The sequence below is a fragment of the Narcine bancroftii genome, chromosome 9, assembly GCF_036971445.1.
Source record: "Narcine bancroftii isolate sNarBan1 chromosome 9, sNarBan1.hap1, whole genome shotgun sequence".
Lineage (NCBI taxonomy): Eukaryota > Metazoa > Chordata > Chondrichthyes > Torpediniformes > Narcinidae > Narcine > Narcine bancroftii.
The window spans coordinates 70,196,703-70,222,817 of record NC_091477.1 but is presented as its reverse complement, the minus strand read 5'-3'; the positions used below and the strand labels follow the sequence as shown (position 1 = coordinate 70,222,817).

Genomic DNA, 26,115 nt, shown 5'->3' with positions numbered 1-26,115 from the left:
AAGTGCCTCAGGGTTTGGTATTAGGACTTTTGGTTTTTTAATTTTTTTTAGTTTTATGAAACTTAATGTATGTTTAAAGCTACTAAATCTTCAATTGCAAGTTCTGGCAGCATGTTATGGGATTATTTTACAAGAAGTGCACAACGGCATGGTTAGCTCAAAGCTATTATGGTGTCAGTGACCAGGGTTCAAATCCAGCACTGTCTGTAAGGAGTTGGTATGTTCTCCCTGTGTCTGCATGGGATTTTCCCAGGTGCTCCAGTTCCTCCCAACCTCCAAAAACGTATGGGGTTTGTAGGTTAATTGGTATATTTTTGGTGCCACAGGCTCATGGGCTGGAAGGGCCTGTTACCATGCTGTGTTTGGGCAAGCAAATCATTTATGCTTATTGTATGGCAAGTTAAATTTGCTGATGACACATAAATGTCTGCAATGGGTCCAGACCAAATGGGAAATTGGGCTAATGAATGGCGTACTGTGTTAACAGCAATACCTTAAATTTTATTGTGAAGGAGAGGGTCTTAGGGGTACAGGTACATAATCCTTTAAAGATGGAAACACAGATAGGCAGAGTACTAAAGAGAGAATTCAGGAGCTTTCCTTCAGTCGGGGCATTGAATACAAGTGTTAGGACTTCATATTGAAGTTATTCAAGATGTCACTGAGGCCAGATAAAACTGCGTGCAGTTTTGGTCGCATAGCTATAGTACGGATATTAAAGTTAGAAAGGGATATACAAAGTTGTTGCCAGGATTAGGGAAGTTGAGTTATTGTGAAACACTTGGGGAAGAATTGGGAACGACTTAGAGCATAGGAGGTTGAGACAGGATCTTATTGAGACCTATAAAATCAAGAGGGCCATAGATAAAGTGAATAGCAATTGACTATGACTAGAGCAGGGCTCCCAAACTTTTTAGCTCATGGAACCTTTTTGGGGAGGACTTAGAAATTGCAGAAACCCAATTGTCAATTACAGTTTAAAAGACCTTGTATATATGCAAGCTTTAAGAAAGTAAATAAACTCACCATTCTCCAAGTTGAAATCATTTGTTGTCTCTAATTTACATTTAATGGGATGAATGAAATTGTTCATTATCCTCACAGATCCTATTAATGTTGGACACAATGTTAACTATATCTGTGTCAGGAGCAGGCATCAAGTCTATTTCTGTATTTTGTTTTCATTCCTGTGCAATACAAAAATCCAGCCTCACATATGTAAGTTGTGGAAAATGGTAATAGGCAATGCACAACAGATTTTGCCAAGGATGAATATTCTTCACTCAGGCTCCATCTGTGCACATGTGTAAGCACTTTTTCCACGGAATGGCCTTCTTCATCGTGTAGTTATTGATGCAGTTAAAAATTTCCCCAGTTGTGTGCCCTTGCAAAGTTTCACAAAGAAGCACATCTTCCTCAATATCCTCGTAAAAATAACCTAACAAAGACTAGCAGCACTGGAAGACCTATTACATCTCTTTTTTTACACTTGATTTTTCAGATAAAAGCACCATGTAAGAATCTTCATGAAAAAAACTGGCACCTCAGTACTTCAGATGAATTATCCTGTCTCCTATGTTCTTTTTTTAAGTCAATGATCCATCGTTCTTAATACAATACTGCACACATGGAATATCTTTCAGTTTAAATTTTAAAATGGGGTCAGCCTTGTGCCAAAAAAATTCCGAGTCTCATTGGTTGAAATGGCATCTTGAGGCCTGGCGTCTGCACTGCTGAAGTCGGGCCTCAAGACACATTTTGTTTTGTTAGCGTCGAGACAATTGTTCGCTGCTATTCCAGAAACACAGCAATTTAAAGACACAGATAAAAAGTTATTACGTTTTAATTATTACTGCCCATTTCTTCAGCGGAACCCCTGCACCTTCCCGCGGAACCCAGTGTGGGAAATGCTGTCCTAGAGTGAGAGAATCTAAATGAGAGGACACACTATAAGGCAAGATGGTGTGGTGGGGATTTAGAAGGGATGTGACGGAATGGTTTTTCACTCAGAGGGTGTTGGGCATATGAAGTGAACTGACAGATTAAGATAGGTAGGTTAGTTTCCTTTATATAAAAAAGATAACACTTGGATAATTACATGGATGGGAAAATGTGGTAAATTGGGTCAGCAAGTTTGCAGATGACACTAAGATTGGAGGCATTGTGGGCAATGAAGAAGGTTTTCAAAGCTTGCAGAGGGATCTGGACCACCTGTAAAAATGGCAGATGAAATTTAATCCACGTGTGTGAGGTGTTGCATTTTGAAAGGACAAATCAAGAAAGGACATACATGGGAAATGGAAGGGCACTGAGTAGTGTGGTAGAACAGAAAGATTTGGGTGTCACAGGTGGATAGGGTTGTAAAAAGAGCTTTTTGTCATATTTGCCTTCATAAATCAAAGTATTGAGTACAGGAGTTGGAATGTTATGGTAAAGTTGTATAAGACATCGGATCAGTGAGGCCAAATTTGAAGTATTCTGCAGTTTTGGTCACCTAACAACAGGAAAAAAAAATCAATAAGATAGAAAGAGTGCAGCGAAGATTTACTGGGATGTTGCCTAGACTTCAGGAACTGAACTACAGGGAAAGGTAAAACAGGTTAGGACTTTATTCCCTGGAGCAAAGGAAAATGAGGGGAGATTTAATAGATATATTTAAAATTATGAAGGGGATAGAGTAAAAGTAGATTGGCTTTTTCCACTGAGGGTAGGTGAAATATAAACTAGAGGACATGGTTAAGAGTGAAAAGGGAAAATTTTAGGTTGAACTTCTTCACACAGAGTGGTGGGGGTGTAAAATGAGATGCCAGCTGAGGTGGTGAATATGGGCTCCATTTTAACATATATCAAGAATTTGTACAGGTACATGGATGAGAGATGTATGGAGGTCTATGGATTGGGTATAGGTCATTTGGACTAGGGAAAAAAAATGGTTTGGCACAGATTAGAAGGGCCAAAGGGGCTTTTATTCTGTGTGGTAGTGTTCTATGGCTTGGAGAAATCTGGGTCTAATGCTGGGAAGTTGAACTAATGCAGGAGGACATGTGGTTTTACATGGATGAGCTGGGCCTGTTTTCGTGCTGTGAGCTCTATGACTAAGTCCCCAAACTGAAATATACAGCTGTGGATGTCAGAGGTCACTTAAAGCAAAATATGAAAACACTCAGCAAGCCAGGGTGCATCTGTGGTGAAATGTACTTTTGTCTCAAATATTGCCTGGCCTGAGTATTTCCTGTATCTTTTGCTTCTTTATTATAATTGACTGTCATTTATATTTCCCATCACTTTGAGAGCAGTTTAACAGGGCAGTAAATAAACAGAGGCTGATAACGCCTCAAACCGTGCATCTTGGCGCCTCACAGTTTGGCGGGCAGCAGCCTCCTTTGAAGAAGACCGCAGAGCCCACCTCACTGACAAAAGGCAAAGGAGGAAAAACCCAACACCCAACCCCAACCAACCAATTTTCCCTTGCAACCGCTGCAATCGTGTCTGCCTGTCCCGCATCGGACTGGTCAGCCACAAACGAGCCTGCAGCTGACGTGGACTTTTTACCCCCTCCATAAATCTTCGTCCGCGAAGCCAAGCCAAAGAAGAAATAAACAGTTAATCCTTTATGCACACATAACATATTCAAGCAATTTTGGATGTAGAGAAACCACATTTTGGCTCTAGTTGAGTAACTATGCTTAATGTGTAACACATTTTTCTGTGTTCAGTGCTCCTGCCAGTATATTCCCTTAGACATCAGCTGTTGTTTCGCCATAGCAAAATGGTGGGTGCTCTGCATTGTATCTAACTTTGTGTTTTTTGGAACCTTCACCTCCCATTAGTTTAAATTGTCCATGACCAATTAGAGCTATATAGGGAATAATTGCAGAGCTATATTAGGATCAATGGATGATGGGATGGCTTGGCTCTGTACTGCCGATTAACACTCATAATCTTGTGTTGCAGCTTTGTCAGTCTGCAGACTTGTTGGTTTGGCTGGTACTGGTCCACAAAATTAGGTTATTGATTTTGGTTGGAAAAATAAAAACTGGATCTTCATGGGACCTTGAAACTTCACGAGATTGCATGAAATTGAAAATGTTTTAATGCGGGTACTGCCAGAATGTGGAGTTTGAATGCAGTTAGACACAATGCAGAGCACCCACCATTTTGCTATGGCGAAACAACAGTGTACAGTTTTGGTCTCTGTATCCTTTGAGTCAAGTGCACTGTTCTTTGGTCCTAGCTTTCGGGGGTTGTTGAAGAGGCTTGAGTAAAGGTGGCCGTTACCAACTAGAGATGGAAGAAATAATCTGATTGAAATGTATAACATTCTGGTCCAAACTGATAGCATATTGATTGACTGTTTCCTCTATTTGAAGTGTTTAGAGCTGACGACTTCAGTCTTAGTATGTGCATTTGGTCTCTCAGGACTGAGGTGAAATTTCTTCATTTGGAGGGTACTTTTTTAAAAATTCTCCACCTCAATGGCTTTTGGATGCTGGATATTCAAATATATTCAAGGCTGGAAGATGTTTGAACAGAAGGAATTGGGATTTGGGGATTGACCACAAAAGTGGAGAAGGGACAAGAATGTCCATGATCTTAGAAAATAGAACATTACAACACTGGACAGGATTTTTGGCCCTCCATTTTGTGCCAACCCATTTTTTTTTAAGTACTAAACCCTCCCATAACCCTCTATTTTTCTTCCATCCACGTGCCTGTCTAAGAGTCTCTTACGTGCCCCTAATGTTTCAGCTTCCACCACTATCCCTGGCAAAGTATTCCAGACACTCACAACTCTTAGCATAAAAAATTACCCCTGATGTCTCTCCAAAACTTCCCTCCCTTCACTTTGTACACTTGTCCTCTGGTGTTTGCTATTCCTGTCTTAGGAAACAGACACTGGCTGGCCACTCTGGCTATGCCTCTCATAATCTTGCAGACCTCTATTAAGTCTCCTCTCATCCTTCTACGTTCCAAAGAGAAAAGTCCCAGCTCTGCTAACCTTGCTCATAAGACTTATTTTCCAATCCAGGCAACATCCTAGTAAATCTCTGAAATGAATACAATACTCCAAGTGTGATCTCACCAGAGATTTGAAAAGTTGCAACATGACCGTTGCTCTTGAACTCAACCCCCCTATTAAAGAAGCCCAACATCCCCTAGGCCTTCTTAACTATCCTATCAACCTGTGCGGCAACTTTGAGGGATGTATGGATCTGGACCCCAAGGTCCCTCTATTCATCCATACTCTTAAGTAACTGACCATTAACCCTGTACTCAGGTTTGTCCTTCCAAAGGCATCACCTCACTTATCTGGATTGAATTCCATCTGCCACTTTTCTGCCCAACTCTTTATCCTGTCATAACCTTCAGATCCATCCACAATTCCTCCAACCTTCATATCATCTGCAAACTTACTGACCCATCCTTCCTCCTCTTCATCTAGCTCATTTATAAAAATCACAAAGAGCAAGGGTCCCAGAACAGATCACTGATCTCCAAGAAGAATACTTTCCTTCCACTATGACACTCCGCTTTCTACCTGGAAGTTATTTTTTAATCCACACAGCTGAGGTTCCATGGATCCCAGGTCTCAAGGCTTTCTGAACGAGTCTCTAACGGGGGACCTTGTCAAAAGTCTGACTGAAATCCATGTAGACCACATCTACCACCATACCTTCATCAATTTCTTTTGTTTCCTTCTCAGAAAACTCAATTAACCTCTTGAGGCATGACTTTCCCTTCACAAAGCCATGCAGACTATCCTTGAGTAGTCTGCATTTCTCCAAATGCTCATAGATCTTAAATAATCCTTTCCAATAGTTTGCACACCACTGGTATACGACTCACCAGTCTATAATTCCCATTATTCTCCCTATTACCTTTTTTAAACCAGAGGACTACATTTGCCATTCTCCCCTGCGGCAAGACAACTCAAAGATCATAGCTACTGCCCCAGCTAACTCTTCCTTCACTTCCCACAGCAACCTGGATATATTATGTCCGCCCCAGTGACCTTAATGTTTTTAATAAGATCAAACGCTTCCTCTTCCTTAATCTCAACACTGTCCAGCACACAAGCCTGTTCTATTCCGACCTCACCCTGTTCAAGTTCCTTTTCTCTTGTGAATACTTTTTTTTAATACTAGGAGAATCTTGCAGGTCTAGATGCATAAAAAAGATATCATTACAAATTTAATCCCATTATTTGGGTTTACAGGTACCAAATTTATATGAACATAGAATACTTGTATCTCAAATTGCATGTAATTTTTTCCAAAGGAAATCAACTTTGAATCTCTGCATACCACCTTAACACACCCAAGGATGTAGAAAACTTCCAAGTAACTGCAATACATTTCCTTGCTACTGATAAAGCTAATTTAACAAATTCCAATTGATAAACTGATCATTTTAATTTTGGTCTTGTACCTTCAATATTCCCAAATAAAAATAAATCAGGATTTGCAGAAAAATAATTCTCATAAATCTGTCCAAAAAGGGCTTGTATTGGGACAAGTCCAAGTTGAAGGTTAAAAAAAATCCTACATCCAAAACATTGATCAAATAAATCTGATTTCAACCTATTCATTTTCTGAGGTGTAATTTTTTTTAACAATTTCCTCTCTTAGTAAGTTCTTATTTCAGTACAACTAGGTAAAAACTTAGTTGGTCCAACCTTATCCCTTAAATATGGTCTTAATTGAAAATAACAAAAAAGAGTATTATATGATATAGCATATTTATTCCTCAATTGCTCAAATGACATTAATTGACCCCTTTCATAACAATCTTCAACATTTATAATTCCTTTATGAGACCAAATATTCAAAAACTGATTATCCGTTGAAAAAGCTGTAAGGGGATTTTGAATCAATGGCATCTTATGTGAAATATTCCAAATATTAAGCAAATGTTTCAATAATGGTGTCTCCTTATCAGCAACCATTAATTTCGGTTGCCACTTACATAAACATTCTTCCAGTCTCCTCTCGCCTACCTTATTGAATTCTATATTAATCCATGCTGGTTTTTCATCTTCAAAAAAGAAGCAAGAAATCTCATTTGTGTCGCTCAATAATAATTTCTAAAATTATGAAGCTGTAGACCTCCAAGTTCATATCTCCATATTAATTTTTCTATCGAGACTCCTGACATTTGCCTTGCCATAAAAATCTCCTTATTTATTTGTTTGTTTGTTTATTTAATTCTTGAAAATTTTTGAGGTATTAAATAGGCAATGTTTGGAAAAGATTCTTGGAAATGTATTCATTTTTATACAGTTAACCCTTCCAATTAAAGTTGTAGGTAAATTTATCAATTTTTTCCAAATCTTCAATCTTTTTAAGAAAAGATAAATAATTCAATTTATACAAATTCCTATCTGTACTTGTATTTAGATATTTAATTCCCTTTTTTTGGCCATTTGAACTGAGTATCCCTTTGACATAGAGAATAATCACCTTCCACTAAGGGAAAAATTTCACTTTTAACCCAATTTATTTTACACCCCAAAAGTTTTCCATATTCTTCCAATTTAACATATAATCTTTGTAAAGATGTCTCAGCATCAGTCAAATATATTAAAACATCTATAAATAAACTAATTTTATGTCCTCCTTGACCCATCTTGAAACCCTTAATTTGTAAATAGAGCAAATTACTTAGGCAAGTGATTCTATAGCTAAAATAAATAAAGATGGGGATAAAGGACATCCTTGTCTACTAAATCTTGCCAATTTAAAGGAAGGGATACTTGTCCAATAGTTATTACTTTAGCCTTGGGATTATTATATAATGCTCTAATCCAATTTTAAAAAATTAAATCTAAATCTCTCCAACACCTATCAAATGCTTTTTCTCCATCTAAGGCCACTGCAGGACTCAACTCATCTCTCTTTTGTGCCAACTGAATTAGACTGAGTAATCTAGCTACATTTTCTGATGATTGTCTCTTTTTAACCAAACCGGTCTGGTCCATATTTATTAATTTGGGTTATCGATTACTCATTCTATTTGCCAAAATTTTTGCAACTATTTTATAATTTGCATTTAATAATGAAATACCTTATTTTGGAATTATTGTAATCATAAATGATTCTGGAAGAGTATGGGTTTCTCACCTGTTTCGTCAACCATGGTCCCTTTTCCTTGTCCCAGTGGGACAAACCTATCCTGAACCCAGCACAAGTGGTCCCTAAACCTCCTGCACATTAGTTCTATGCTTTCTCCCTTGAACATCTGTTTCCAATTTAGTCACTAGTTCCTGCCTCATCCTGTTGTAATGAGCATTTCTGCAGTTAAGCACTTCCCCATTTTGTTTGCTTTTATCCTTTTCCAGGCTATGCTAAACCTCAGGGAGCTATGGTCACTCTCACCAAAATGCTGTCTCACCAAGAGGTCCACCACCTGACCAGGTTCATTACCCAGAGATAGATCCAGAATGGCCTTTCCTCTTGTCAGCTGGTCCACATTCTGTGTCAGGAATCCTTCTTGGACACCTGCCAAATTCATCCCCATCTATTCCTCTTGCGGTAAGGAGGTGCCAGCCAATATTAGGGAAGATGAAAGTACCCATGACTACAACCCTGTATTTTCTTTTTTAAAGTTGATTCCCAAAGCCTAGGCCCTACACACTCTGGTCTCTGAGCCCTTCACTCCTCCTTTGTCCGCGACAGTCCCAAAACTACCCAGTGGCTGAGTCCCTGCTCCACTCCCTTTTTAAATGTTGCTTCTAAAAACACTTTTCACTGGTGAATTAATAGACAAACTTCAGGCATCAAAGAGAAAACTAGTTTTCACAAAAGGATGATTGAAATAGTCTCTCTTTCTTTGCTGTTCACTTTGAATGACTACAGATTGATCATAGGGGTAAAACATGAAAGTGTGAAGACACTGTGATTGAAGTAAAAACACAAAGCTGGGGCATCTCAGCAGGTCATACAATTTCTAACTTTCATTATGACTCAACGTTGCTTGGTCCATCTCTGTTGACATTTTCCCCATTCTTGATCTTTCTTTCTCAATCTCGAAAGATGAAGTTTCTATAGGCATTTTTTTTACAAACCCACTAACTCCCACAATTACTTTGACTACATTTCTTCACACCCAGTCCCCTGCAACAATTCTATTCCTTTCTCTGAATTCTTCTGTCTCTGTCGCATTCGCACCCAAGATGAGACCTTCCAGTCCAGATCATCCCAAATGTCCTTTTTCCAAAATTGTGGCTTCCCGTCCAACACCATCAACTCAGCCCTTGCTTGCATCTCCTTCATTTTCTGTTCATTTGCCCTGGTCCCCTCTGCCCCTAGACACAACAAAAACAGGATTCCCTTTGTCCTCGCCACCACCACACCAGCCTCCACATCCACATCCAATTTCTGTCATCTACAATGTGATCCCACCAGCAGACAAATCTTCCTCTCTCCACCTTCTGCAGTGACTGCTTCCTTCCCTCCTCCCATCGTCCCCATGGTACCTACCCCTGTGACCACAGGAGATGTTCCACTTATGCTCACATGTTCTCCCTCACCACCATTCAGGGTCTCAAACAGTCCTGCCAAGTGAAGCAACATTTCACTTGTGAATCTGCAGGGGACATCTGCTGCATCTGGTACTCCCGTTGTGGTCTTCTCTACATCGGAGAGCCTGGGTGCAGACTGGGAAATTGCTTTGTTGAGTACCTTGGCTCTGTCTGCTGCAATAATGTGGATCTCCCAGAAGCCATCCATTTCAATTCCACATTCCATTGTCTTGTTGACATGTCTGTCCATATCTCATGCACTGCCAAACTGAGACCATTTGCAAATTGGTGGAACAACATCTCATCATCTGACTGGACACCCTCCAACTTGATGGCATTAATAGTGACTTCTCTGGCTTTTGTTTAAAACCTTCCCTCCCGCCCCCTTTCTTCCCTTGTCGCCTTCCCCCAGCTCTGTCTGTCTCTTCCTTTTCCTTGTTTCCTTTTGCACAGACAATCAATTTTCACCTCTTCCTTTAAATCCAATTAATACCTCTTGGTGGTCTGGATTCCTCCCCCAGCCAGCATTGACTGTATTCTAAGATTTCCTGTATTTTTTTGCTCATTCTTCTTATTCCTTGAAGAAACATACCGGGATTGTAGGTTAATTGAGTGTAAATCTGACTTGTGGGCCAAAAGGGCCTGTTGCTGTGATGTATTTAAATTTGAAGGGCTCAGGCCCAAAAAGTTGGCAATATATCTTTGTCCTATGGACGCTGAAAGGCTGGCTGAATTCCTCCAGCATTTTAGTGTGTTTTTTTTTTACATCATTCTTTTCCAACTGCAAATATTTATATATTTCACCAAAAATTCAAGGCATTGGTTTAAAGGTGAAAAAGGGAAATAATTTTAGTCTGCAAGTCAGCTTATTGTTTCAGTGTTGATCATTTTGAACTTTATTGCATCATGTTGGATCCACTTGCTGTGTGAATTGTAAATTGCTTGATTTTTGCACAAGAAAATTTCCATAGCCCATATTTCAAAATTCACAAATCATGCCTTTTGAGAATGCTACTTTTACATTCTAGGGTGTTTGAATCACAGGACTTATAATATCTACTCCACACTGCCTGCAATATAGATGGTGCCACAAAATAAGTGATGAAAATCAAACTCTGTTCAGGGGACCAATGTATGAATGAGCAGTCAAAGATTTAAATTCTTGAAAACTAAAAGCTTCAAAAAATTTCACGGCAAGCACAGCTCTAATTTATTTCTTATTCATGCTGCTGGTAAACTTAGAGAAGTAAACTTAGGAAATATATGTACTGAATTCCAATAAAGAATGATGTCTTCTCAAGGCCTTGTTCGTTGGATGGCTATTTTAATACATTATGCTATTGAGTATGTTATTACCCCTTTTTTGTTGAATGGTTATGATAACTAGTTTATATGTAAGTTTTTCTTATTTTCCTTTTTTATGTTACCTCTATATTTAGATAAATATAGTTTCTACCTTTTGTTAAATTGAATAAAAGTATTGAAACAGAAAATAGGAAATGTAAGGAAATAGATGAGTAAAATAGAATAAAAGTGCGGTTGAATGAAGAAGTGGTGCCTAGAAATTCAATTGCACAGCACAATTCAAAATAGATTTTTCTTACCACAAATGAAGCACTGTATTGACTATCTCGGAAGTACTTTGCATCCTCCAAATTTGTTCAAGTACTTTGTAAAAGTTGTCTTGAAACTCCAATGTCATTGTCTATATTGGGGTCCTTACAGAGGACTGGAGGGTCACTTGGGCCCCTGTAGTGCATCAAAGAGACAACATGTACGCATTCTTGCATGGTAAACGGAGGCCCTTCAGGAGCCCTTTTTGCCCTCAGTGCCCTCTCGAGTCCTGGCTCCAATACCTGTTTTCTCCAGCAGCCCACAGACCATGTGGGTCTCCCAGCTAAATTGCTGTCGCTTATGTGGGTCCTCCAGCCATCAAGCCCCTTGCTTGTCTGCTACTGACCTGAAAGATTGTCTCCTTTGATTTTTCCTTTTCAATAGAGGGTGTAATCCCCATTTCTGATGCCCTGCGCTAGTCTGCTGCACCCCCGGAGTCTGCAACCCCCTCATGGCCACTGCTGAGCGCAGGTGCCCCTATCTCAGTATCAAACTATTGCGTAAATCTTTCAATAGTTGGTTAAAATAGTTTGCCATCTTAGCAGTTAACTCTAGCTTTGTCACTGTTTGCCCAGAATAATAATGACCTAAACTCTTAAATAAAATGAGAAAATGCTGGGGGTCAGAGAGAGGTGAGGAGAAGGGGAGAGCAGCATCAGAGATCAACATTTTGCCTCTGAAATCCTTTGTTAGAGCTGGGGAAAGAATTCTTGACTTGAATCTAATTGACATTTCATGAGGTTATACTTTTCTGTGATCTGCATTAGCCTGACTTTTTCCCTATCTTCCAAAATATCTTTAGTTAATGAAATATGAAGACTTTTGAGAACTTTTCTCAGTACTTCAAATGTGGTCTCACCAGACTTTGTACAACTGTAAATTAACTTTTGTCTTTTTTAGTACCAGTCCTCCTGATGTACAAAAAAGTCTAACAATCAATGTACATGCATTTCCAAGCTACTATGGTCTTTCCTGGGTCTGGTTTATCATTTAGAAAGTAGCCCTATATCCATTTAAAGTCTAAGATGTGTTTGCTTGTATTGATGGTGGGGAGGTGGGTGGGGGGTGGGGGGGGAACATTTAAAATCCAAAGATTTTATTTTCAAACTTGGCGGCATGTCAGCTAAACCAATTTATAGTGAGACACAACAAAGGCCAGAGATGGCAAATGACCCATAAGTTTGTTTTAATGTTTGAAGATGGATAAATGTTTCAGGATATCATCTTCTTGAATATGGGTATAAATCAACAAAGCCTGGATTAAAGTTTAAGCTGCTCAATTACAATTTGCTTGCATTGAAGACTTGAGTCCAGTAATTATCACATCTATTTGTTGAGTACAATACATTCATACTGTGAATCACATGCATTAAAAAAAATCTTACAACCATGGATCTCGAGACGGTTACACAATACATTGTACTTTTAAAAAAATATAACAAAAATCAGGCTAAAAGTGTTGCATAAGAGGGTGTATGATGCTGATCTGTTTCTTGGTTTTTTGGTTAGATAATGGAATCATAGAATGATACAGCATGGAAGGAGGTCATTTGACCCAAGTAGCACGTTCTGACTCGATGAAAAAGCTACCCAGGGGAAGGAAGTGATCTTATAAGAGGGTCATTGTGTTAGGCAAGTTATAGTCTTTTCGAACGATTTGCAGAATTCCTTTTTCCCACCTCCTCCCACCCCATCCTCAAACAAAACTTGTTTACCTGAATAAATGTATGGTTTGTACTGTGCGATTCTTAATCAAAGATGAAAGAGCACGCTGTGATTTTTATTAAATCTTTCTTTGTTGGTAAAGAGAAACACAGGAGACCATCAGGGGTATCTCGATTAGTTCACGTTCACTGGCTTGTGTCAGTTTCCTATGCCATGTCTTGTTTACCCCAGTTGTGGGATCTACATTAGCTCCTCTGCTTCGTGAATTAACCCATATGCCAGTAGAGTTTATGTGTCCTTAACTCTGCATTTTCACTATCTTAGTCATTTTCATTTTTCAGATGCTTAACAACTCACCAGATGTGGGTCAATGGGTCATAATTATTGATGACAAGGTTGCATGTTATGTAGCACATGTTCCCTTAGTTTATTTAGCTCCTCTTGGGTGAAATTGGCTGATGTAACTTGATGCTGGCCAGGTGACTCTCAGTATAGACAGAATAGCATGGTGCTAACTGACAAGGAGTAATGCTTATAATATCATCTTGTGTGTTATTATACCCAAACAGGACCAAAAGCAAGTCTGATGCTGCGATATCCAAATGGACAAAGGGAACAGATTGCACTTCCAGCTCAAGCAAAACTACTGGTCTGTAATTTACTTGATGTAGTGCCTAGAGTGGAAGAGATATCGAATAATTTTTACTTGTCAAACCTCAGGATGTTTTAAGGGGAAAAGAAGGAAAATTGGTATTTGCCTCAATGGTGATCAATGTCTAGAGCCTGATTTACATCTTAGATGAGGAAAACAGGTAACCATGGAAATTATGAATGGGTTTGTTGTCCTCATCCAAAATTCTATGGCTTTTGTCCTGCAAATTGGAAGGTGGCAAAAATAACCCAATTACTTGAGAATGGTGGTGGGGGGGGGGGTGTTGGGGAGAACCACATAAGGAACCACAGACCAGATAGCCTTGTCACTAGTGGAGAAAATGCTGGAGTTTGTACAGAGCAGGACACTTGGCAAATAGCAAGAGTTTGACAAAATCAGCATGGATCTAAGAAAGAGATAAACCTTTGGGAGTTTGTTGAGAATGTCATTGGTTGAAGATGAGAGGGAAAACAACTATATGTAGTATATTTGTATTTCTAGAACACCATTAAAGTTCCATGTAAGGAGTTAGTGCACACAATTAAAGCAGCTGGAATTAGGGGTAATATACTTGCATAGAAATGGTGGATTGGAATGAATGGGTCTTTCTTGAAGTGGCAGATGTTGACTGATAAGATACCATATGGATCGGTGCTCGGGATGTCAGTAATTCACTAAATGCATGAATGATTGTGCTGAGAGTGTTTAGTGTAATAATTCTTCATTTTATGACATTGCAAAACTGGGTGGAGTTGTGAGAAGGATACAAATAAGTTTTAAGATGATTTAGATAAGAGTGAATGGTGATTGCATGTCGCACGCAGTTTAATGTGGAAAAGTAAAGTTATCCACTCTAGTAGATTGGCCATGATAGGCCTCTTGCTCTTTTCTGTTGCCCTAATTTTCTTCCATCCTGCACATGAAGTGGAATGGCCAATGTTTAAACTTGGAAATTGCTACTAAGATTTCAATGAAGGTGAATGATGCTTAAAATGTTCATGTTCACTTCAAGAACAGCAGAACACCCAGCCGTACAATAAATAGAAATTTGATTCTGTTTCAAGAGAGCAGTTTGAGATGCAAGACTAAACCTCCAGCAGTTAAAATTCTATTATCAGCATCAGTGGGAGAAAAACTAAATCTCAATGTTTCACTCTGGAACCCTTCAAGCCTTAGAGTGCAGAGAGGAGATGGCCAGTCTAGCTAACTAGAACTATTGATAGTTATCTAGCTATCTCCCTTCTGCAATCCTTAAATGTGATCCTTGCTTTAGAAGTTGTTTTGAAAATATTCCTTGAGAAATTTGTGTGGGAATTATGTAACACTTGTTTGCCAGAGTCAAAATGAATGTTACAAAAATAGAATTTAAATCTCATTTGATCCTCTAGCTCAAGGGTGGCCAAACTTAACATAAGAGCCACATACGATGTTTGAAAGCACAAGGCATGAAAAAAATATTACATACGTATTTGTACTCTTCCATGCATATTTTATTTTTAAAATTATATATACTGTAATAATTAAGAAATACATGTATGTAATATTATTTATTCATGTATGTAGTTTTCAAACTGCTAATTTGTATTAATTTCAATAATTAAAAAGTACACAGAAACATACTAAATATTTTCAAAATCCTGACTGATATTCTGTGGAAATCTCTGTCCAAGAAAGCATTTGAGGCTGCCTCATTAAATGTATTTAAGATACAGTAAATAGAATTTTCTTGTAGGGGAAAGGCGGAGCTGGGCCCATGGCCAGATCAGCTGTGAGATCACTGAATGTGGGAGCAGGTTCCACAGGTCGGATGGATGACTCCTACTCCTGTTTCTGATATGTTCACTTCAGGAACACTGCTGCGAGTGGTCTCTGTAAATAACTGCACCATTGTAGCATCCCCAGCCAAGTGCATGATATGAGAAGCAACCAGAGGCAAAGCTGCCTCTTGCAGCAGAGCAAAGCCAGGGGGGTCTGCTCCTCCCCGTCCCACCCTCCGCTCTCTCTTGCCATTCGTCGTTGGGATGAGGAGAGCAGCTGCTGGGAGTAGAGGCTGGGGTGTAGAACAGACTAACCTTTGGCTGCCTGGTGCACTCTCTATCTGGTGGGGCCAGGGCTTGCCCATGGCCACTGATGGTTCCCTAACTGCTGATGCCAGCTCCAGTTCTGGCACCTTGGTAGGGACCCCCTCCAGCCTCTCCTCCCTATCTCTGTCTTTTGCTTCCCCCTGCCTGAGTTCCAGAACAGACACCCTGTCTCTGAGGCAGGCAATGCCTCATCAATGCTCTCTGGCCCAGCCTCAGCTTCCTGACCTCTGCAGCCACTTCCAGTAGAAGGCCCTCAACTTTCCCTGACTCTCCTACCTCACATCCCATGTTGGTGGTGCTCTGCTTAGTGTAGCCTGGCCTGAGTGAGGAGAACCTGACTTCATCTTGCTCCGCTCGCTCTGCTCCTCTCCAGTGCTCACTCCCTCTTCCCTCTACTTGTCACGCAGCCCAGGCTGTGACCATCCCAGGACCTGGTTTGGTTGCAGGGATTCAGAGTGTCCTCAGACAGCTTCGGGAGTGCTGGTATATTGTCCGGCCTTCTCAGGCAAGGCCTCCCAGCTCCAGAGGACTGGCTCATAAGATTCTTGTCTCAACCAGCGAGCTGGATATTATATGTCAAAGAGCCCCATGAGGCCCGTGAACTGTGTTTTAGCCACCTCTGCCCTAGCTGAGTAATTCAATTTTTAAATCATTATATGTTTTTACAAGAATATGTAACTACTTTCTAATTTTATAGTGCACATTGTAAATAAGAAAGAAGTATTCTAATTAGTGACCTTTGTATCGAAAATATCCAACAAAATTTTTCTGTCTCAGAACCTTGTGAGTGACTCATTCAGTGGTAACTTGAGGCTAGTTTTATCATTTCTTTATAACAGGCAATGGAAGATCAGGTTGAACAGAAAAATGCAACTTGTGTTTCTGTGCAATACACTGAAGTTCTGGAGAAACTTGGGCCTGTTTGCCTGCTCCCCCTGCCCCTTCTTCCATCCTCCCCTTCCCCCACCTTTTTATTCTCAAACCTTGACAAAGGGCTCAGGGCCGAAACATAGGTTCCCTTTGCTTCCTATAGACACTGCGTGACCTTCTGAGTTTCTCTAGCACTTTGGTGTATTGCATGGAAGCACAAGTTGCACTGAATACAACTTTAGTTTAAATTCTGCAGCATTTTGAAAAGGTTGCATAGTAGCCAAAAAATGTCAGAATGCAAAAAAGCTTTTGAGGAGAAAATCCTGGCTGAAGTATTGGTACCAATAAACTCGATGTCTCTGCGGATCACACTGTAGGAGGATATGATCCATGAGCCTTTTTCATGGGAATGTACCTCCAACCATTGGAAGAAGAGTCTTCATAACAAACAGGGACATTTTAACATTGTTGGCCTAAAATCTATCAAAACTGTATATAATAGTCCAAGTGTGGTCTCACCAGTGACTTGGATAGCTGTAACATGACATTGAAACTGCTGCTTCCACTAAAATGCTGGAGAAACTCAGCAAGTCGTGCAGCTTTCTTTATGTAGCAAAGATAAATATACATAACTAACATTTTGGGCCTGAGCCCATCGTCAAGGTACAAGAAAAAATCAGGTAGTTACCTGAATAAAATGGTGGGGAGGGGCAGGGGTAATGACCACAGCAAGAGGTCTTAGGAAGATATGAGTGGGAGGGCACAAGAAAAAAAAGCTGAGAAGTGATAGGGGGAGGTGATAGCTCTCTGAATGGAGAGGGAAGGGAGTAGAGAGGAAAGGTGAGGGAGACAGGGAAATGGCCGAACAGAAACTGGAGAAGTCAAAATGTTAAATCCATCTGGTTAGACAGTGCTCAGATGGAATAAAATACCAAGAGAAGCTGAGAGAAGACAGCAAAGGGGCCATCGTCCACCCTACCCCATTGGTGTTGGCCATTGGAGGGAACTGAGGGTGCCTGGTCTACACTGGACAGCCGAGGGTGAACAGGAACTGCAGTAAACCTGGATATGTGGTGGCCCATTACAGTGCAGTCACCATCTGGAAGAACTGCAAGCAGGAAGGCCATCAGACCAAGAAGTGTGGAGAGAGCAAATGCTGCAACTTGTGTGGGGAAGCAGGCCACCTCTACAGAGCCTACCCAAAATGAGTAGCCATCTATGCACAGGTGACAAGAGGGGAAATGGCCAACATCTTTGCCCCCAGCGAGGTCAACACCGCGCCCCCCCCTCCACCTCAACCTCAAATGTGACAGAGACTCTGATAAAGACCAAGACCTGGGGAGAGAGGAGATCTCAAGCATGTCTACCTCAAACTCCAATTACAAGGCTAGAGGCCCCTCCAGAGAAGGCAGATTTGATGGGGGAGAGTGTGGCGGAGGGAAAATGGTAGATGATTTGAAAATCAAAGAAAGCCTTCAAAACCCCAAGGAAGGAACTGGCAATTGACACTGCAGCAGAGGGAAGTAAAGGGTCAAGATCAAACAGAAGCCAGCAAACCACTCATCATTACCTGAGGATGAAGCCATCATGATGACAGAGGAAATGAAAATGCAGAGAGAAAAGAGAGCAGGACAATAGGTTATAAGTAAGTTCAACGGTGGGAGGCACAATAACCAGTGACACCTAGCTCCAGGAGCAGGTTAGAGGCCATTGCCCCCCCCCCCAGCTCTAGGAGACCAGGAGCAGGGCAGAGGCTGTTGGTCTCTTTCTCTGGGAGACCAGGAGCAGGGCAGAGGCTGTTGTGCTCCAGCTCAGGGAGCAGGGTAGAAGCTGTTGCCCCCAACTATGGGAGAATACAAGCCAGTCCAGAGATGGATTTCCCCTCAGTGACACCACCAGCATTGCCTAAGGAGACCCTACACCTAGAGGAAGATAACCCCCTGATCCTGAGACCAAGATCAGTGCTGCAGTTCACCAAAACAGTGTGTATAAGGGCTCAAGCTGATTGACACTGGACAAACTGTAAGGTTTGTGAACTGGAGACTTCCATGAACATCAATGGAGATTAAAATAGCAACCTTTAAAGTGCGCAGTGTCAAACACACTACGCAATGTGTAAACGCCTTGCAATACCTGGCTAAGGTCAAGTCAAATGTGACTTTCCAAACAAGAATGTTGGATGCCACACTCAGAAACTATTGGAAGAGGTCGAGATGGTGGCCCCATGGGTTGTCGGTATGGTCAGTGGGGAATGATGGTCACATTTCTGGTCTGTGGATCTTGCTCCAGGGAGGCAACTTTGAAATCACTGCGGTTGAGGAGGCGGTTGGGGGATGTCTCCTTGTGGTGGACCTAAAATATCACATCACCCTGCTCTGGCTGATCAATGTGTACACCTCCTCCACCTTCGTCATTCAGCAGCTCCCACCATTGCTGGCAATGTCCAGGACACCTTCAGCAACTCTGCAGGTGGCTACAGCCCACCTGGTCGAGTTTGGACAGCTCAATCCGGTCCCAGATAGAGTTCGCCTTTGTATCAAGGACCTTCTCATCAGAACCACTGACATCACACCAATGTTTTTTTCTGACTACAACCTCCTTCATGCCTCCTGTCACATACAAGAGGAGCAGAGGATAGGCAGGGGAATGTAGAAGCTGAAGGTGAAGTTGTTGACCCCTGAGAATGTAGGAGAACTAAAGGAGTACGCTGGCCAGAGAACCATGAAACCCTTCTTTGACTCCCCAGTGACCTGGTGGGAAGTGACCAAGGAGAACATCAAGAGGTTCTTTATCCTCAAAGATGTTCAGAGAGCAAGATAGAGGGAACTGAGCCAACTCCAGACTTGTCCTGCAGCAACTCCTCCTTCTGCAGTTGAGAGAGGTGGATCTCCAAGAGGTGAAGAGCCAACAGGCCTCACTGTTCTCCTCAGAGACCAACAAGATTCCACACAGTGGAGTGGGATGAGATGTGCACACGTTTCTTCTTACAAAAGGTTCACAGAGGGAGCTCTGTGATCCACACCCTTCCTTAAGGAAGAAGATGGCTCAGCCATATCCTCACAGATGGGCATTCAGAGGATCAGCAGATCCTTTTATACTAAACTAAATAACACGAAGGCAGCAGACAGAAAGGCCTCCCAAAACTTCCTGTCCTCTATCATGGAGGTCTTAGATGACAGCACGCATGAAAGTCTAGACCAGCCAATTACTCTGGGGGAGCTAATGGACTCCATCCAATCCTTTGGGTCAAGTAAGACTATGGAAGCGACGGCTTACCAGCTGAGTTGTACATGGCTCTGTGGGATTGGGTGGGCCCAGACCTGCTGGAAGCTATACAATGCTGTGCTTCTGGCAGAATCCATGAGGAGGGACATCATCACTGTCATCTTCAAACAGGAGGAGGAGGAGGATATCGGGAATAAGAGCCCCGTATCATTGTTAAACCTTGACTAGAAAAACTTGTCCAAGCCATTGCCAATCAAATCAAGTCTACCCTGGGGCAGGTAATCCATCCAGACCAAACCTGCACAGTTCCAGGCAAGAAGATCTCTGAGAGCCTTGCACTGCTCAAAGATGCCTACATGCATGACAGGGGTTAGACACCTGCCTGGTCAGCTTAGACTATGGGAAGGCCTTCAATTGAATATTGGACATGTACATTATGGACATGCTCTCCAAAGTGGGTTTTGGGAAGGAAATCCGGAATTGGATTAAATTGCCTGACATGGACATCCATAGTGCAGCCCAAATCAATGGGTGGGAAACAGATGACTTTCCCATCACATCTGGAGTGAGGCAGGGTTTCCCACTCTCTCCAGTCTATTTAAGTGCTGCATAGACCCCTTTGCTGAATCCATCAGGAAGGATGGGAGCATAAGAGGTGATGTCAGGCAGTGGCAGCACTCAGGTCAGGGCCTCCCTGGACGTGGGACATTGCTGACTTTTGTGCAGACACACGGTCTGCAAAGTGACAACATCTGCGGCCAGTTTGAGTTTGCATTAGGCACCAGGGTAAATTTGAACAAGAACGAGGTAATACTCTTCAGTAACTGGTCTGACTGGCCCACCATCCTCTTCACAGTCAAATCTGATTCCTGAAGCTGTTGGGGATCTGGTTTGGAGGGGCTGAGGCATGCAATAAGAATTGGTCGGGGAAGATTGCAAAAGGTCCTTCAGAAATGATGTTGGGAGGTGTGGTGCTCCCTCTCAATAACGGGGAAGAACCTGGTCATCAGATGTGAGATTCTTTCAATACTGCTGTACATGGTGCAGGTGTGGCCCATCCCCCACACCTCCGCCCTGTCAGTCACCAGAGTGGTTTTCCAGTTCCTATGGCGATCCAACATGGTAAGGGTCCGAAGGGTTGCCATGTACAATTCACTTGACAATGGTTCGGCTTTACCACATCGCCTATCCTTCGTGGAAAAATTTTTCCACACGAATACCTGGCAGAATGCCTCATCGCCAAGGCTCACAAACAGCACCAGGATTTGGCCTGGGTGGCAGTGAGAGGAGCACTTCCATAGAGATCCTTCCAGTACAACTGGAACATCACCCACCCCATATGTTGACCTCAAATGTCTGCCATTGAGTGGAGACAGTTGCCTGCCTCTTTGCTGAATGCAGATTTACTAAGAGTGTGTGAAGGATGCCAGGGTCCTTGTAATGGTTCATCTTCAGCAGCAGCGTGACCGAGGACTCTGAAATGTGGGCTGTTCCCAGGAACACAAACACACAGTCAGACGTACAGAACTGCTAGAAGACCATCATCTTGGTGAATGATGCACTTTGATCTGCTAAAACCAGCACATGGAGATGTCAGTGTGGGAGTGCAGCCAATGAGAGGGTGTTGTTGTCAAGTGAATTGTACATGGCAACCATTGCCAGGCACTGAGGGTCTGAGACCGAGGGGAAGCTCCTCAAATAACTAAGAGGGGAGAAGTGAAGCAATAAGGTGTCACAGTGGTGATAATGGTGTTAATGGAATTGAATGATGGGTGTATATGGACATGAAAGTAAGGGTAGGAACAGACTCTGAATGGTTATCCCTTTGTAAATAACTTACTGAGAATAAAAATCTATTTTTTGGAAAATAAATATGAGGTGTGGGACCTCCAATATGCGGGTGCCTTGGTCTGGTATGCATGAAGCTGCTACTCTTGATACCCCGACAAGGAAGGTGAACAGGCTAAGTGCTGCCTTCACCACCTTGTTTGCCAGCGTCACCAATTTGAAAGAACTATTTGCCCCCAGGTCTCTCTATTCTACAACACTCTCCAATTCCCTACAGTTTACTATGCAAGTCCTATCTGGTTTAACTTGCCAAAATATAACATTTCACATGTGGTCCAAGTTAAATTACATCTGCTGTTCCTTGGCCCATTTCCCCAATTGATATAAGATTACAAAACAACCTAGTTGACTTTCTTCACCATCCTTGATACCACCAATTTTAGAATCTTCCACAAACTTACCGTGTTGACTTCATTCTTGACCAACACTGAGTCTGCAAGAGTACTGCAATACACAGAAGTGCTGGAGAAGCTCAGCGGGTCATGAAGCAAAGAGTAACCAATGTTTCAGACCTGAGCCCTTCAACAATATGTGAGCAAAAAGAAGACAGGCTCATGAATAAAAAGGGAGAGGAGGGAAGAAGAGGCAGAGGGAGGATCTCAGACCCACAGGCGTGGGAATGGGTGGGGGAGCAGGAGAAAAAAAGCTGAGAAGTGATCGGGGGTGTGGGTGGCTCTCTGAATGCAGAGAGAAGAGGGTAGGGAGCTGAAGGAAAGGAGACATGGGAAAAGAGAGAGAGATGGGAAAGGTCCTAACAGGTCGATGTTTAATGCCATCTAGTTAGAGAATGCCCAGACAGAATATTAGGTGTTCTCTGTCCAATTTACAGGCATCTTGGTTTGGCAGTGCATGAGCCCATAGACGGACATGTTAATGTGGGAATGGGGTGTGCAATTAAAATGATTGGTCACAGGGAGGTCCCTGTTATTGAGATGGACAACAGTGTGATCTCCCAGTCTGGGTCCAGTCTCTGATGTAGAGGAGGCCACAACCAGAGCATCGGACGCAGTCAATGAGAAGTGGGGGGGGGGGGGAAGCGACAAATGAATTTGGCGTCCCAAACTGTCCTTCCTTTGGGGCATAACTATTGAGGAGAGGGATTAAGAGAAAGTTCTTTGCTCAACGGGTTTTTAAATTTTGGCCTCAAGGCAGCAAATTCTTGGGTGTTGAGTAAATTCCAGTTGGAAATCAATTGATTTTTGGAAAGTAATGGATTGAAGAATAGTGTAATAATAGTGCAGGAAAGTGGAGGTGATGTAGAAACTGAGCATGGACTACCTAGGACAGTGGGCATGAAGGTTATTGCTTTTCATGTTTGTTATTACAAACCTGGGATTGGGTTGGAATGAGAGGTGTAGAGGCCTTTAGGTCAAAACTTTTCCAAGCGATGAGTATGGTATACGCTGCCACAGTTTGTCAAAGGTTGGATCATTGTCTTTTTTTAAAAAAGATAAAATTTGAAAAGCTGCCATATTTATTACAAAATTTACACAACTTGATGTATATCTTGGGAACAATACAGAAACTGCATATGTTGGAATCCCGAGCAAACAGAGGGATTCTGGGGATGGGTAGCATCTGTGGCAATTGACAGTCAACAACCGTCCAGGGCCCTATTTCAAGTTGTCTCTCCATAGATGCTGCCTGACTCACCAGCTTCTCAATGATTACTTGGTTTGTAGCTCTTACATTTGTTGTTCAGAAGACACTAACGCATGTATCCTCCGCCGAGTTTCTTGGTGCTGTGCTAAATGTTCAACCAATTTGAATTTTGGGTTTGCTTTGATTAGAAATCAGGCTCAGCAATGCCCAAGGCTACTTTGAATGAGATTTGTACCTCTTTGAACCACATAAAGCTGCTAAATAAAACTTTGAGGAAGCTTCTCTGTTCTATCACTGTGTAATCCCTTTTGCCTTGTATTCCCTCAGGCACTGGTGAAGCACATCCAGTTGAAGGGATACCCAAATGAGCGGTTTGAGCTGGTCACCAACTTTCCACGGAGGAAGCTTTCCCACTTGGACTATGAAATTACACTGCAGGAAGCTGGACTTTGCCCTCAGGAAACTGTCTTTGTTCAGGAGAGAAATTAACTTGGGGCATTGCTAAAGATTTTATACAAACGTTGCAAGATCTGGTTGTTGGTGATAACTTGGCTTCGGCCTGAACAAAGAGAACCATGTATTTTCATCTTTTTACTGGACCTACAGAGGCCACTGACATGAAGAAATTTTGAGATCCACACTCAATTCTTAATACTTTTTGATTCCCAAAAAATGAACCCTTTTTACTGGACCAGAGAGCACTGGATGTGTTTTTTTTTTGTCTGTCTTTAAATATCCATCATTCCGTGCTTGACCCATTGCATTTGTCAGCACCTGGAATCAGTATTGTTTGTGTTTCCACCCCCCCCATCTTGCATCTAGTCTTGGCAATGTTCTAAGATGCCATTACTAAAACCTACAAGAGCCTCGCTTTCTAACTACTGTGAGGAAGTTTTCCCCTTGCCTAGTCCAGATGACAACACGAAACGCTGAGGAAACAGGAAATGGTATGGGAAATGGATGATTTGTCATCTGAAAAGATTTGACTTTGTCTCTTGGTAGTGTTACTTATTTAGGCTGTAAGTACATGGTAGGATTTTGGTGTTGCTCACTACAATGCATTTTCGGTTTCCCTGATGTCTTCAAACAACCCAACTCAGGCCTGTGCTGAAATTTATGTCTCTTGTATTATGGGCGGAAAGGTTTGCAGCACAACCTGGTAATAATTTAATGGATCTAGCACACCAGATCTAAAGCCACTGACTTTAGTCTGCACTTTTGGGGCGTGAATTGCTGTGGAGTACTTAATTAAAGAGTTCAATGCATCATTCCAAGAAAATCAACAGAGTTCCTGAACAAGCTCTGCAAGGACTCAATGCACCTGGCTAAAGCAAGGAGTCCTGTGAATACATATTGGATTCTTACATTAAGCTATGAGAGTGAATTTCTGCAAAGCAAGGTTAATTCTGAGCAATCCTGCACAGGGTATTTCATGTGGAGCTGAGAATTGAGTGACTGTGCTCATATCTACCATTGTGAATCTTCAGGGATTGTACACAGTTCCACACAATGATTACTTTGCAATCCTTCTTATCAATCTGATGTCTGTGATGCTTAAAAATTTGAGGGATTATACAAATCATCCTGCAACGTGTTTATGGCTTTAAGATGCGAGGAGAGGTTTGATTGACAAGTCTGGGATCCTTCATGGTAAGTATTGGAGATGAGAGGACCACACACTGAGAAAGATTTGAGATGCAATGGAGTCCCAGACTGTGATGAGCATGGATTGGGTTAGGGTGGAGTGGTGATGTGTGTTTGAAGCGTAGTTTTTGGGTTCAAAGAACCACCAGTAAAATAAAACTATGCCACAGAGCTGATGGAAATAAGCTATATTAGTATGAGCTGCTGGGAATAATCAGTGTTTTGTGGCTGTGTTCGAGCCTGGTCCTTGATATTCAGAGGAGGAGAAGAATTTGATACAGTGATAATATTGCCTTTTGGCAAAAATTTGCAAAGACCGTTAGTAGAACGTGTCTGCTTCTGCAGGTGTATGTACACAGTAAGAGCATGAATCACATTGGAAACCATGTGTGTATTGGGGGTGGGATTATTGCTTGGAGCACGGTACCCATTGGGTGGGAGGGGGAGGGTGGGTAGAGGAGGCAACCAAACCCAACAGGGGCATCAAACTTTTGGGGGAGGTGTGGGGAGGGAATCAACTTTGGGATTGGTTTGTTTAAAGAAAGGTGGACACTGAGAACAGATGAGAGTGTGCTGGGGTCAGGTAACTGTAAACTAAGTGTGTGATAGTCCAAGAAAATGTCTACATATAAGTGAGAATAGCTCTGTCATTTTGGGGAGAGCCCATGTTGGAAATGGACTGTTACCACATGTAATTGGGTTAGGGTGAGCATTGTTTCATAGCAGTATGATTCCCTTCTCAAATATTTTTGATCTCTGCAGTTATGAACCAAGAATCTTTGTCAGCACAGTCTGTTAACATTCCAAGTCTGTGAAAGGAGTACATTTTTGGCAATTAAAGAAGGTATTAAGCGACAAAATAATGTTCTAAAATGGCTACTTTCAGGTCCTCTATGGATATGGAAATTAGGAGCAAAAATCACCAGCTGGCTGCAAAAACTCAGCAGTCTAGGCAGTGTCTTTGGAAGCAAAGAAATGGTCAATGTTTTGGGTCAAGATGATGCTCTGAAAACACTTTTTGCTCCAGATTCCAGCAGTTGTAGGCTCTTGTGTCTGGATATGGAAATTGTCATGTCCACTTAATAAACTCACGGACAATATTGTGACTGGATAAGAGAGAGCATAAATTGTTTGACTGCAAAAAGTAGATCAATTTGGATGCTGGGCCACTTATTTTTAAAGCCACCGACTTTCTTCATTTAATCTATAACTATTGAATGTGTGATCTGATGAATCCTGTGGGAATCTAAGGAGAATAGGTTACACTGTGGTAATTAGTGAGAGATGAGATTGCTCTGTGTGCTGGCATAGACTCAGTGGCCTATATTGTAAGGAAATTGGTAAATAGCTAACCAGTGTAGATCAATGCTATGAAACATTGCAACACGCAG

At 41.8% G+C, this 26,115-nt stretch overlaps 1 protein-coding gene across 2 annotated transcripts in view; it reads left to right on the top strand.

Moving 5' to 3' along the window:
- ubxn7 (UBX domain protein 7) overlaps nucleotides 1-25,155 on the top strand; it is a 119,289-nt gene extending 94,134 nt beyond the window's left edge. Inside the window, exons 10-11 of one of the 2 annotated variants that reach the window (XM_069896369.1) lie at nucleotides 13,369-13,448; nucleotides 23,408-25,155. In XM_069896369.1, coding sequence (XP_069752470.1) covers nucleotides 13,369-13,448; nucleotides 23,408-23,569 — 242 coding nt within the window. In that variant the 3' untranslated portion in view covers nucleotides 23,570-25,155. Of the gene's footprint in view, nucleotides 1-12,643; nucleotides 12,762-13,368; nucleotides 13,449-23,407 lie in introns of those variants that run through there. The other variant, XM_069896370.1, reaches the window with a different exon arrangement.
- Nucleotides 25,156-26,115: the final 960 nt, after the last annotated feature.